This window comes from Salmo salar, chromosome ssa17, assembly GCF_905237065.1.
Source record: "Salmo salar chromosome ssa17, Ssal_v3.1, whole genome shotgun sequence".
NCBI lineage: Eukaryota > Metazoa > Chordata > Actinopteri > Salmoniformes > Salmonidae > Salmo > Salmo salar.
The window spans coordinates 1,826,666-1,841,855 of NC_059458.1; the positions used below are offsets into that span (position 1 = coordinate 1,826,666).

Genomic DNA, 15,190 nt, shown 5'->3' on the forward strand with positions numbered 1-15,190 from the left:
CCTTTGCACCCCAGTATCTCTACTTGCACATTCATCTTCTGCACAACTACCATTCCAGTGTTTAATTGCAAAATTGTAATTACTTCGCCACCATGGCCTATTTATTGCCTTAACTTACCTCATTTGCACTCACTGAATATAGACTTTTTGTTTTCTTTTGTTCTACTGTATTATTGACTGTATGTTTTGTTTATTCCATGTGTAACTCAGTTTTTGTATGTGTCGAATTACTATGCTTTATCTTGGCCAGGTCGCAGTTGCAAATGAGAACTTGTTCTCAACTAGCCTACCTGGTTAAATAAAGGTGAAATAAAAAATTTAAAAAATAATGAAATAAGACCTATAATTAATTACAATATGAGTGAAATAATTACTATTTCCTGGAAGGAAACTAAGTATGTTAAAATGCAGCTTTTCTGTGTTGGAATGGTGCAGGTGTATCCCAATTAAACATGTGTCCTTCTAAACATGTATATGTGACAAATAAAATTTGATTTGAACAACAGAATGGTGTGGGAGTATACCAGTCATTAAAAATATTCATGCAAGTAGACCGCTGATTGGCCAGCTCATTCTCCTCAGGAGGATGACGTCATCCTCTATAAGGTAATAGGAACCATTTGTATGTTTTTTTCTCTAATTTATGCTTTGGCCACAAATACGAGTATAGAATGAGTCAACAACATTATTTGGGTATAAGTTAACAGAATATGAACTTTTAAAAGTGAGATTTTCACTAGACAGTTACTTCGATGTCATCATTTGTTTACATTCTGTCCACTTTCTCTCTTTCCCAGTCACTCGCTCTCTCCCTACTCCATCTTTCCCCCTCTCTCCCTCTTTGCAGGGAAAGCAGCTGAATCCCATCAGCCCTACCCTGTGATTTGACCTCTTTCTCCCCTCTCTCTCCAGATGAAATCTGCCGTCTTGTGACGGCCGGCTGCCCAACAACCTGTCCGCTTGACCCTATCCCCTCCTCTCTTCTCCAGACCATTTCCGGAGACCTTCTCCCTTACCTCACCTCGCTCATCAACTCATCCTTGACCGCTGGCTACGTCCCTCCCGTCTTCAAGAGAGCGAGAGTTGCACCCCTTCTGAAAAAACCTACACTCGATCCCTCCGATGTCAACAACTACAGACCAGTATCCCTTCTTTCTTTTCTCTCCAAAACTCTTGAACGTGCCGTCCTTGGCCAGCTCTCCTGCTATCTCTCTCAGAATGACCTTCTCGATCCAAATCAGTCAGGTTTCAAGACTGGTCATTCAACTGAGACTGCTCTTCTCTGTGTCACGGAGGCTCTCCGCACTGCTAAAGCTAACTCTCTCTCCTCTGCTCTCATCCTCCTAGACCTATCTGCTGCCTTTGATACGGTGAACCATCAGATCCTCCTCTCCACCCTCTCCGAGTTGGGCATCTCCAGCGGCCCACGCTTGGATTGCGTCCTACCTGACAGGTCGCTCCTACCAGGTGGCGTGGTGAGAATCTGTCTCCGCACCACGTGCTCTCACCACTGGTGTCCCCCAGGGCTCTGTTCTAGGCCCTCTCCTATTCTCGCTATACACCAAGTCACTTGGCTCTGTCATATCCTCACATGGTCTCTCCTACCATTGCTATGCAGACGACACACAATTAATCTTCTCCTTTCCCCCTTCTGATAACCAGGTGGCGAATCGCATCTCTGCATGTCTGGCAGACATATCAGTGTGGATGACGGATCACCACCTCAAGCTGAACCTCGGCAAGACGGAGCTGCTCTTCCTCCCGGGGAAGGACTGCCCATTCCATGATCTCGCCATCACGGTTGACAACTCCATTGTGTCCTCCTCCCAGAGTGCTAAGAACCTTGGAGTGACCCTGGACAACACCCTGTCGTTCTCTACTAACATCAAGGCGGTGACCCGATCCTGTAGGTTCATGCTCTACAACATTCGCAGAGTACGACCCTGCCTCACACAGGAAGCGGCGCAGGTCCTAATCCAGGCACTTGTCATCTCCCGTCTGGATTACTGCAACTCGCTGTTGGCTGGGCTCCCTGCCTGTGCCATTAAACCCCTACAACTCATCCAGAACGCCGCAACCCGTCTGGTGTTCAACCTTCCCAAGTTCTCTCGCGTCACCCAGCTCCTCCGCTCTCTCCACTGGCTTCCTGTTGAAGCTCGCATCCGCTACAAGACCATGGTGCTTGCCTACGGAGCTGTGAAGGGAACGGCACCTCCGTACCTTCAGGCTCTGATCAGGCCCTACACCCAAACAAGGGCACTGCGTTCATCCACCTCTGGCCTGCTCGCCTCCCTACCTCTGAGGAAGCACAGTTCCCGCTCAGCCCAGTCAAAACTGTTCGCTGCTCTGGCACCCCAATGGTGGAACAAGCTCCCTCACGACGCCAGGACAGCGGAGTCAATCACCACCTTCCGGAGACACCTGAAACCCCACCTCTTTAAGGAATACCTAGGATAGGATAAAGTAATCCTTCTAACCCCCCCCTCCCTAAAGATTAGATGTACTATTGTAAAGTGGTTGTTCCACTGGATATCATAAGGTGAATCCACCAATTTGTAAGTCGCTCTGGATAAGAGCGTCTGCTAAATGACTTAAATGTAAATGTAAATATCAGACACTGTCAACCTGCAACCCTCCTCTGTCCTTCATATGAAGTATAGTGCTACTAATTTCTACCAATACCAACTGACATAATTTGGGACACATCTGTTGAACCCTCTGACATGTTCCAGTCCCAGTCCTGAGCATGCCCAGACGGTTGTGCTGCAGCAGGAGGGTGGCGAGGCGGGTCAGGCCCAGGAACACACCCTCCTCCAACACTGAGATCCGGTTCTGCTGCAGGCCCAGACTTATCAAGCCCTCGAAGCCAGAAAAGACCCCGTCATGGAGGGCACGGATACGGTTACGGGTGCTCCTCAATTAAAATTCCAGGTCGCACAGCAAAATATTTAGGCGCATATGTGAGTAAAATGGTTGCACTATGGTAGTCTGATCTTTACCTAACTATCTACACTACCAGTCAAACGTTTTAGAACACCTACTAACTCAAGGGTTTTTCTTTATTTGTACTATTTTCTACATTGTAGAATAATAGTGAAGACATCAAAACTATGAAATAACATATGTAATAATGTAGTAACCAAACAACTGTTAAACAAATCCAAATATATTTTATACTGGAGATTCTTCAAATAGCCACCCTTTGCCTTGATGACAGCTTTGCACACTCTTGGTATTCTCTCAACCAGCTTCATCAGGAATGCTTTTCCAACAGTCTTGAAGGAGTTCCCACATATGCTGAGCACTTGCTGGCTGCTTTTCCTTCACTCTGCGGTCTGACTCATCCCAAACCATCTCAATTGGGTTGAGGTTTGGGGATTGTGGAGGCCAGGTCATCTGATGCAGCACTACATCACTCTCCTTCTTGGTAAAATAGCCCTTACACAGCCTGGAGGTGTGTTGGGTCATTGTCCTGTTGAAAAACAAATAATAGTCCCACTAAGTCCAAACCAGATGGGATGGAGTATCGCTGCAGAATGCTGTGGTAGCCATGCGGGTTAAGTGTGCCTTGAGTTCTAAATAAATCACAGACAGTATCACCAGCAAAGCACTCCCACACCATAACACCTCCTCCTCCATGCTTTACGGTGGGAAATACACATGCGGAGATCATCCGTTCACCCACATCGCGTCTCACAAAGACACGGCAGTTAGAACCAAAAATCTAAAATTTGGATTCCAGACCAAAGGACAAATTTCCACCGGTCTAATGTCCATTGCTCGTGTTTCTTGGCCCAAGCAAGTCTCTTCTTATTGGTGTCCTTAGTAGTGGTTTCTTTGCAGCAATTTGACCATGAAGGCCTGATTCACGCAGTCTCCTCTGAACAGTTGATGTTGAGATGTGTCTGTTACTTGAACTCCAAAGCATTTATTTGGGCTGCAATATCTGAGGCTGGTAACTCTAATGAACTTATCCTCTGCAGCAGAGGTAACTCTGGGTCTTCCTTTCCTGTGGCAGTCCTCATGAGAGCCAGTTTCATCATAGCGCTTGATGGGTTTTGCATTCAAAGTTCTGGAAGTTTTCCGTATTGACTGACCTTCATGTCTTAAAGTAATGATGGACTGTTGTTTATCTTTGCTTATTTAAGCTGTTCTTGCCATAATATGGACTTGGTCTTTTACCAAATAGGGCTATCCTATCATGACACAAGGCGAGACCCAGATGCAGACACAGGAAGCAGATGGTTGGAGTCTTACAATGTTTAATAATCCAAAAGGAGTAGGCAAGAGAATGATTGTGGACAGGCAAAAGGTAAAAACCAGATCAGAGTCCAGGAGGTACAGAGTGGCAGAAAGGCTCATGGTCAAGGCAGGCAGAATGGTCAGGCAGGCAGGTACAGAGTCCAGAATAGGCAAGGGTCAAAACTGTGAGGACTAGAAAAAAGAGAATAGCAAAGGCAGGAGTACGGGGGAAAAACGCTGGTTGACTTGAAACATACAAGATGAACTAGCACAGAGACGGGAAACACAGGGATAAATACACTGGGGAAAACAAGCGATACCTGGAGGGGGTGGAGACAATAATGAGGACAGGTGAAACTGATTAGGGTGTGATATATCCTCTGTATACCACCCCTACCTTGTCACAACACAACTGATTGTCTCAAACACATTAAGGAGGAAAGAAATTCCACAAATGAACTTTTAACAAGGCACACCTGTTAATTTAAATGCATTCCATTCCACACCTTATTAAGCTGGTTGAGAGAATGCCAAGTGTGCAAAGCTGTCATCAAAGCAAAGGGTGGCTACTTTGAAGAATCTCAGTTATAAAATATATTTTGATTTGTTTAACACATGATTCTTTATGTGTTATTTCCTAGTTTTGATGTCTTCACTATTATTCTACAATGTAGAAAATAATAAATATAAAAACCCTGGTATGAGTAGGTGTGTCCAACCTTTTGACTGGTACAGTAAATTATCCTTCTTAAAACAATTTCATATAGCTTAGTAGAATCCCCTCCCACCCCTCCCCCGGCTTAGACAGGGCTTAGACTGTAGGGAGTTATTAAAGGTTTATGTCTCTGAGCATGTTTTTGTCCAGACTCATGTTTGTGTTTCTCAGAAAATTCCCTTCAGATGTGGATTACCATAATTACATCAATTTACTTAGTCGGCAAGCAGGTTAGAACGAAAACACGAGTAAGTGTGTGTACATGTGAGTTTGTGTGACAGATGTGTTTTTTTATCTCATAGGCCACGTCACACCACAGGAATGACAAACCCCATTCCTCCGAGGAGTCATTTTTAAAAAAACATTTAACCTTTATTTAACTAGCCAAGTCAGTTAAGAAAAAAATTCTTATTTACCATGACGACCTACCCCGGCCAAACCTGGACGACGCTGGGCCAACTGTGCGCTGCCTTATGGGACCGGATGTGAAACAGCCTGGATTTGAACCCGGGACTGTAGTGACACCTCTTGCACTAAGATGCAGTGCCTTAGACCGCTGTGCCACTCGACAGAGCTAGAGACATCAACTCTCTTCCCCCACTCTCACTCTGTATACACTCAGTGGCCAGTTTATTAGATACACCCCCCGATCACGAAAATGGTGTGCTACTGCAGACAGTGAGTCACATGGCCGTGACTTGCTATATAAAAAGCAGGCAGACAGGCAAAAAGGCATTCAGGTAGTTTCAATTGAATGTTAGAATAGGCAAAACGAGTGACCTAAGTAACTATGAGCATGGTATGATCGTTGGTGCCAGGCACGCCGGTTCCAATATCTCAGAAACGACTAGCCTCCTGGGCTTTTTCACGCACGACAGTGTCTTGGGTTTAATGAGAATGGTGAGACAAACAAAAATATCCAGTCAGCGGCAGTCCTGTTGGCGAAAACAGCTCATTGATGAGAGGTTGAAGGAGAATGGCAAGAATCGTGCAAGTTAACAGGCGGGCCACAAACAGGCAAATTACGGAGCAGTACAACAGTGGTGTGCAGAACGGCATCTCGGAACCCACAACTCGTCAGTCTTTGTCACGGGTGGGCTATTGCAGCAGACCACCACACCGGGTTCCACTCCTATCAGCGAAAAACAAGAAGAAGTGATCACCAACACTGGAAAATTAAGGAGTGGAAAAACATTGCCTAGTCCGACGAATCCTTGTTCCCATTGCGTCATGCTGATGACAAAGGCAGGATTTGGCGTAAGCAGCAGTAGTCCATGGTCCCATTCTGCCTGGTGTCAACAGTACAGGCTGGTGGTGGTGGTGGTGTAATGTTGTGGGGAATGTTTCCTGGCACACGTTAGGTCCCTTGATACCAACTGACTAACGTTTCCATGCCCAGAAGAATTCAGGCTGTTCTGGAGGCAAAGGCGGATCCAACCCAGTACTAGATGGGTGTACCTAATAAATCAGACGCATTAACAGAATACAGTCCTTCTGAAACAATAACAAAACAATGGCTTAATTTAATTTGGTAATAAACTGAACCAGTACAAGTTTAAACCCAGGACTGAGCCATTGTCAGGATCCCAGCAGATGCATCACACAGACAAGCAGAGGACAGAGTTTCAAACTGTTCCTCTGACAGTTATTTGTCCATCTGTCCCTCTTCCAGGATGAGTTTTTTAACTATAGTTATCTTGTTCCATGCCAATCTGTTAAAGAGGAAAAACTATTTGGAAAAACTATTTACAGAGACTGACTATCACCCATAAACTCTCTCTGTTATCGCCCCCCCCCTGTCTTTAGATCTGACTGAGGTTCCTGCAGACATCCCAGGGGAGATGGTTCACATGGACCTGTCCCAAAATTCCCTCCGGCGCCCAATGGCCAGAGTCTTTGTGGAGGCCAGCAGCCTGAGGTCACTCAATCTCAGACACAACAACCTGGAAGACATAGAAACAGGTGTGTGTGAGTGAGTGAGTGAGTGAGTGAGTGAGTGAGTGAGTGAGAGAGAGAGAGAGAGAGATGGCGAGAGAGAGACAGAGAGACACAGAGAGACAAAGACAAAGCCTGATTATCAACCTCTAATGTGTGAGAGTCAGAGAGGCCACATCTCAAGGCCCTGAGGGGTAGAATATTCCAAATCCATAGATCAATGACAACCATATGTTTACTATTCACTATGATAGCCATGAGAAACATATGAACGTTCTGTTATGAATTGATTGTATAATGCTCGTCCACAGGACAGTTTTGGAAGTACTTAAAAAGGGAAGAAATTATTAGTTTGACCTTACTATTGATGATAATAATGATTTCCTCTCCTTCTCTCTCTCTCTCTCTCTCTCTCTCTCTCTCTCTCTCTCAGCCTACCTGTCTGGCCTCCTCCACCTTCGTGAGTTTGACCAGTCCAACAACAGCCTGCACTTCTTTAACTATGGCGTTCTAGAAGACCTCTATTTCCTGTCCCTGCTAAGGCTGGGGGGAAACCCCTGGGTCTGTAACTACAGGTGGGTAGTACTACTATTAACATTAGCTAAAAACTAACGCATTATGGGTACAATGCATTTGACCATGGATCATTCAATGTGTCAATGGTTCAAAATCCCTTGTCCCTCATAAATAAACCATGAAATAAATAAATCAACATTCCAGCATCCACTACCTGGTGTACTGGCTACATCTGCACCCAGGGGTGACCCACTCTGGCCTGCTGTGCCACCCCCCTCCCAAACTTGGAGGAAAGAGTGTGGAGGATTGCGTCCACTCCTACAACAGAGCCTGCGGCCAGACAGAACACAATCAGACAGAATACGGCCAGAAAGATTACGGCCAGACAGATCCGGAGTTGTGGAACACAGCTATGGTGTTGCAGGGGTGCTAGAGGAGGAGGAGGTGGAGCCGGCACATCTGAAAGGACCGCCGAAATACTGCATCACTAGATTGAATTAAACAACCACCGAAGGATGGAATGACTGACGTCTTAAACATCTTTAAAGAGCGACTGCCTTTAAAAAGCAATGAATCCCTTTGAAAACGGCATTGATATGAATCAGAAACAGTTATTCTAGTGTCAAACTTGACTACAAAGTGTAAATAGGAACATTTTGGTCATAAAGTCTCGTCAAAAACAGAATTTGGAAAATCCATGCGTTACAACAGGTAAATGAAATTTGGGTTTTGATTTGACAATGTCCATTTGCCCACTAACGTGGGGTGAACAACTGTGGTGACTGCTCTCTATCCAATATAATAGACAGACCTGCTCAGCAGCGCCGACTGTTTACATAAGACAACACGTCCTGCATTGTTTTACTTGAGAAATACTGCACCAAACACCTTAGTTACAGTTGAAGTCGGAAGTTTACATACACCTTAGCCAATTACATTTAAACTCAGTTTTTCACAATTCCTGACATTTAATCCTAGTAAAAATTCAGTTACAATCACCACTTTATTTTAACAATGTGAAATGTCAGAATAATAGTAGAGAATGATTTATTTCAGCTTTTATTTCTTTCATCACATTCCCAGTGGGTCAGAAGTTTACATACACTCAATTAGTATTTGGTAGCATTGCCTTTAAATTGTTTAACTTGGGTCAAACGTTTTGGGTAGCATTCCACAAGCTTCCCACAATAAGTTGGGTGAATTTTGCCCCATTCCTCCTGACAGAGCTGGTGTAACTGAATCAGGTTTGTAGTCCTCCTTGCTCGCACACACTTTTTCAGTTCTGCCCACACATTTTCTATGGGATTGAGGTCAGGGCTTTGTGATGGCCACTCCAATACCTTGACTTTGTTGTCCTTAAGCCATTTTGCCACAACTTTGGAAGTATGCTTTGGGTCACTTCCTTTTGGAAGACCCATTTGCGACCAAGCTTTAAATTCCTGACTGATGTCTTGAGATGTTGCTTTAATATATCCACATAGTTTTCCTGCCTCATGACACCATCTATTTTGTGAAGTGCACCAGTCCCTCCTGCAGCAAAGCACCCCCAGCCTGCAAGCCTCCCCCTTTTTCGACCAAACATAACGATAGTCATTATGGCCAAACAATTATATTTTTGTTTCATCAGACCAGAGTACATTTCTCCAAAAAGTACGATCTTTGTCACCATGTGCAGTTGCAAACCGTAGTCTGGCTTTTTTATGGCGGTTTTAAAGCAGTGGCTTCTTCCTTGCTGAGCGGCCTTTCAGGTTATGTCGATATAGGACTAGTTTTACTGTGGATATAGATACTTTTGTACCTGTTTCCTCCATCATCTTCACAAGCTGTTGTTCTGGGATTGATTTGCATTTTTCTCACCAAAGTACGTTCATCTCCAGGAGACAGAATGCGTCTCCTTCCTAAGCGGTATGACGGCTGCGTGGTCCCATGGTGTTTATACTTGCGTACTATTGTTTGTACAGATGAACGTGGTACCTTCAGGCATTTGGAAATTGTCTGATGAACCAGACTTGTGTAGGTCTACAATTTTTTTCTGAGCGATTTCTTTTGATTTTCCCATGATGTCAAGCAAAGAGGCACTGAGTTTGAAGGTAGGCCTTGAAATACATCCACAGGTACACATCCAATTGACTCAAATTATGTCAATTAGCCTATCAGAAGCTTCTAAAGCCATGATATAATTTTCTGGAATTTTCCAAGCTGTTTAAAGGCACAGTCAACTTAGTGTATGTAAACTTCTGACCCACTGAAATTGTAATACAGTGAATTATAAGTGAAATAATCTGTCTGTAAACAATTGTTGGAAAAATTACTTGTGTCATGCACAAAGTAGATGTCCTAACCAACTTGCCAAAACTATCGTTTGTTAACAAGAAATTTGTGGAGGGGTTGAAAAAGGAGTTTTATGACTCCAATCTAAGTTTATGTAAACTTCCGACTTCAACTGTAGATGTAAAATTGCGCAACTAAAACATCCTCGGCAAAAACATAAAAATTATTTACAGATTTTTGAGAGTTATCTTACGTTCATTCTGGGGATTTTGAAGAAGTGAAATAGGGTTGGGGGAATAACATAATTAACCAAACACGGAATCGGGCTGGAAACACCTCCAAGACTGAAATCTTGTTTTTCTAATGAGCAACAGAAAAACACGTGCCAATCAGTGTGTTCAGTGGCTCTTTAAATACGTTTTAGTCTTATTTTATAGATCATTTAAATTTAGTCTGTATCAGATGGTGAAACTAACTTTGTTTTAATATTGTTGTTCCTGCTTTGTCAGTGCTGTTTTTTTCAGATGATTTAGAGATGACAGAAATGTTATATTGGTAGAGTAATTTGAATGTACATGTAGCTGTGAAATGAAACACAATCACATTTACGTAATTGTTTTGTTTTTTGTTGTATGTGTGTTAGTGTGTGTGCATAGGCTTGCGTGCAGGTATGTAATCTTTACACCCATGCGTGTGTGTGTGTATGTCTGTGTGTGTATGCTAGTACTCACTGATACATTTGAAGCTGGGCCACTGTAGAGAGGTGCATCCACGCATGTTAAGGTGAACTACAAACGGCCGGTACTTCTGTAGGATCTGTTCCACGATGCGGTCTGTGATCCAGTCCCTCTCCACAGAGAAACTGATCTGTCATTCAGAGACAAACGTTGGAGGAAACATTACAGGACACATCCGGACTCAACAGGTAACAATACACAAGGGATATATTAGACCTGAATGTACCGTGGAACATGTAGTAGACATAAGAGTTAAATCACTGACAAAAATTAGTTAATGTTACATTAAATGTTTATGGTAATTTCAGTACCTGTGATTGTGGTGTGTGTGCTATACTGACCCGACTCCACAGTGAGCAGGACTGAGCGATGGCCTTCCAGGTCCGACACACTTCTGCACATTTCAGCAGGTCTCCTACGTCTAGACTCTGGAAGACCTGACCAAACAGAATACTATGATGGAACAGTTGTCACCAACCCAGCACTGGAACCTACACACCCTGTAGCCTAGGTTGAAGATAGAGATATTTTTACGACCTAGCTTGTAGCTCTCCAGGACCTGGGTTAGTGACCACTGCCATAGCAACTGTTCAGTCAATCTGGTGTTGAAAGATGTTATGCATGGCTGCATCTGAAAGTATACCCTATTTCCTATCAAATTAACTACAAGGCTATTGGGTGTCATTTCAGAACAATGTCAGATTTTACCAAAACCAAAAAATCTGATGACACATCTACCACTTTTCATTCGCAACACAACACTGCAGCATACAGTGGGGGAAAAAAAGTATTTGATCCCCTGCTGATTTTGTACGTTTGCCCACTGATAAAGAAAGGATCAGTCTATAATTTTAATGGTAGGTTTATTTGAACAGTGAGAGACAGAATAACAACAAAAATATCGAGAAAAACGCATGTCAAAAATGTTATAAATTGATTTGCATTTTAATGAGGGAAATAAGTATGACCCCCTCTCAATCAGAAAGATTTCTGGCTCCCAGTTGTCTTTTATACAGGTAACGAGCTGAGATTAGGAGCACACTCTTAAAGGGAGTGCTCCTAACCGCAGCTTGTTACCTGTAAAAAAGACTCCTGTCCACAGAAGCAATCAATCAATCAGATTCCAAACTCTCCACCATGGCCAAGACCAAAGAGCTCTCCAAGGATGTCAGGGACAAGATTGTAGACGTACACAAGGCTGGAATGGGCTACAAGACCATCGCCAAGCAGCTTGGTGAGAAGGTGACAACATTTGGTGCGATTATTCGCAAATGGAAGAAACACAAAAGAACTGGCAAGATCCCTCGGCCTGGGGCTCCATGCAAGATCTCACCTCGTGGGGTTGCAATGATCATGAGAACAGTGAGGAATCAGCCCAGAACTACACGGGAGGATCTTGTCAATGATCTCAAGGCAGCTGGGACCATAGTCACCAAGAAAACAATTGGTAACACACTACGCCGTGAAGGACTGAAATCCTGCAGCGCCCTCAAGGTCCCCCTGCTCAAGAATACATATACATGCCCGTCTAAAGTTTGCCAATGAACATCTGAATGATTCAGAGGACAACTGGTGAAAGTGTTGTGGTCAGATGAGACCAAAATGGAGCTCTTTGGCATCAACTCAACTCGCCGTGTTTGGAGGAGGAGGAATGCTGCCTATGACCCCAAGAACACCATCTCCACCGTCAAACATGGAGGTGGAAACATTATGCTTTGGGGGTGTTTTTCTGCTAAGGGGACAGGACAACTTCACCGCATCATTTGACGGGGCCATGTACTGTCAAATCTTGGGTGAGAACCTCCTTCCCTCAGCCAGGACATTGAAAATGGGTCGTGGATGGGTATTCCAGCATGACAATGACCCAAAACACACGGCCAAGGCAACAAAGGAGTGGCTCAAGAAGAAGCACATTAAGGTCCTGGAGTGGCCTAGCCAGTCTCCAGACCTTAATCCCATAGAAAATCTGTGGAGGGAGCTGAAGGTTCGAGTTGCCAAACGTCAGCCTCGAAACCGTAATGACTTGGAGAAGATCTGCAAAGAGGAGTGGGACAAAATCCCTCCTGAGATGTGTGCAAACCTGGTGGCCAACTACAAGAAACGTCTGACCTCTGTGATTGCCAACAAGGGTTTTGCCACCAAGTACTAAGTCATGTTTTGCAGAGGTGTCAAATACTGATTTTCCTCATTAAAATGCAAATCATTTTATACAATTTTTGACATGCGTTTTTCTGGATTTTTGTTGTTGTTATTCTGTCTCTCACTGTTCAAATAAAACCTACCATTAAAATTATAGACTGATCATTTCTTTGTAAGTGGGCAAACGTACAAAATCAGCAGGGGATCAAATACTTTTTTCCCCCACTGTAGGCCTTGATTTACTGCAAGTCAATTCAAACGTTTCACCCATACCATTTATGCCCTTTGCAATGCGATTGTGAGTTAATCTGAATCCATTTCATATGAAGAAAAGACTGCAGAACAATCTCTCTGCCCCCATTCCTCTTGCTATTTTCCCACAATTATTTTGATTTTGCCTTTACAAACAGACAAAAAAATACTGAATGTCAACAAAGCATTTAGGAGCTGTGCTCCTTTCCGAAACATAGTCATGTCCCAGTAATATTTCTTGGGCGAGATGTTTGATAAAAACAGCATAGTAATCACTGCCAAGAAATAAGCCATAACTGCTAGATGCCTACAGGGGTGGTCACAGACAAAACAGACAAAGAACTGAAAACTAGCTGTTAGTGGCAGAGAGGTTTGGAACTCACTTTCTTATTAGTCTATTAACTAATATTCCGCCTGGTGATGTCACCAGGCAGGCCAAAACTCCATCCCACCAAAACAGGCAGAAATTTCAGGCGGTCTTTTCAAACGGCTCTTACACTAAAAGTGCATTATCATAATTTTCGAAATTTCACAGTATTAGTCCAACCTCAATGTGGAAACATCAAACACAGGTAAATCAAGTTTGACTGCACTGGGCCTTTAACGAAACCTTCCGAACATGTTTGCCTATTCTAGAAGTGGTCAGAAAGTGACGTTTTGGACCAGAAAGCCTAAACATTCAGGAATAGAGGTGCTCAAAGTTGACCCATTTTGCATACCCCACCCTACCATGAGACTTCCATATCTTCATCACTGAAAAATATAAAGGGTTGAGTTTGATATCATTTTAAAGCTTACAAACAGGGTTGTCAAGCTATTTAATAATTTATTGAATTTGTATTTATTTTTTATTTATAAAAATGAAGTCATTTCTTAACCTTTAACATAAATTCTCTTAACACAGGTAAACTCAGATCTTTTTTTTCATTTTCACATATGTTGTAGTATATTTTACATTGTCTTAAGTGTTTGCGTTGTGCTCGTCATTGGTTGAGACACAGCATTCTCTTGAATACAGGGTGGGTGTCATTTCAATCATAGAAACTAAATTCATAGAATGGACCTCTCCCTTCAGACCACTGCAATTTAGCTGGTTGGAGAGGGTCGTTGGAGAAACAATGTTGGGTACATGTTTTGTTCTAGTAGAAATACATCTACAGTATAACATGTTCTGTTGTGTCCTGTATTTCTATATGATATTATGACATCTAGTGGCCCTTTTGGGTACTTTAGATTACCACAGGTCTGTAATTACCTTTGACTCACTGCTCAGCTATAATTAAAATATATTTGGTAGTGTGCAGAGACTTTTTCCTGTTTCTCCAGTTTTGCCTTTTGCCTACAGCACCATCACAAATCAGCTTTGGGTGTGTGGTAGATTCTGCCTATCAGCTGGTACACCACTGATATTTAAATTGACGTTTCAATTACTACCAGAAAGATGGCTGCCAGTCCACCCACCATTGAATGTCAACTTGAATGGGAATGTCTATTCTTTTATCTATACTTCTGTGATTTAAATAGGTTTCCTATGGAAGACTGACAGTTTAATTCAAAACAATGTGTATTCCCATTCAAGTCAACATTCTCTGATGTGTGGACCTTCAACCATCTTTGTGGTTCTACCATGGACAAACATCTATGGAAGGTTTTGTTCAAATCAAAAGAGGTGCAGTCAGAAAGTGACTGAAATCATATGGAACCACCCTCATGTGGCCTTAGAAGGGACAAAGACTGGGGTCATCATAAGTCATGATGCATGCAATAGAGGTGACCTCAGGGTTAACTGCCCATGAAGGCTAGGAATCTTCACAAACAATGAATCTGACAGTTATAGAAGAAAACTCAGGATACCTGGGGTGGACATGTGACTCATAAGAATGTAGGGTGAGAAAGAAGAGGAGGCAGGTTTAGCAAGTGAGCATGAGGGAGACAGTAAGAGCGAGAGAGAGAGAGAGAGAGAGAGGAGTACCTTTATTGAGAGCTTGCAAGGTAGCAGTGAGAGTCCGTCATGTCCCTCTTCAATGGCAACGTCAGAGTCCTTACTGCTCATCTCCAACAGACCATTCTCCAGTCTCTGACAACACACACATTACATTGTCTATATGAATGCAGCTGCCACTGTATTGAAGCCATGGGACGCAGTTTATTATAGCACACTACGCTCTATTACGGGCGATAGGTTCAGTACACATCACTGCACTCTGTATCAGATAGTAGATTGGCCCTCTCTGAAGTCTTGTAGACCAATGCATTGCACTCTTTTTGTTTATCAAGCCCTCCTGTTTAAACTTCCGCCGTACCTTACCTTGTTAACTTATTGAGATACCAGCCCCGGTCTCAGGGATGGCTAACTCTGGTAGATCTGCTTTTAGTCATTTTG

At 43.3% G+C, this 15,190-nt stretch overlaps 1 protein-coding gene and 1 pseudogene across 2 annotated transcripts in view; one reads left to right on the top strand and one right to left on the bottom strand.

Moving 5' to 3' along the window:
• The window catches only part of LOC106561341 (E3 ubiquitin/ISG15 ligase TRIM25-like), a 552,627-nt pseudogene that overhangs the window by 342,766 nt on the left and 194,671 nt on the right, over nt 1–15,190 (top strand).
• LOC106561327 (F-box and leucine-rich repeat protein 13) overlaps nt 1–15,190 on the bottom strand; it is a 37,521-nt gene that overhangs the window by 12,314 nt on the left and 10,017 nt on the right. For both annotated transcript variants that reach the window (XM_014125168.2, XM_014125169.2), the window contains exons 7-9: nt 14,780–14,884; nt 10,758–10,853; nt 10,411–10,546 (exon numbers count right to left, since the gene is read on the bottom strand). In XM_014125168.2, the coding sequence (XP_013980643.1) occupies nt 10,411–10,546; nt 10,758–10,853; nt 14,780–14,884 (337 nt within the window). The remainder of the gene's footprint in view (nt 1–10,410; nt 10,547–10,757; nt 10,854–14,779; nt 14,885–15,190) is intronic.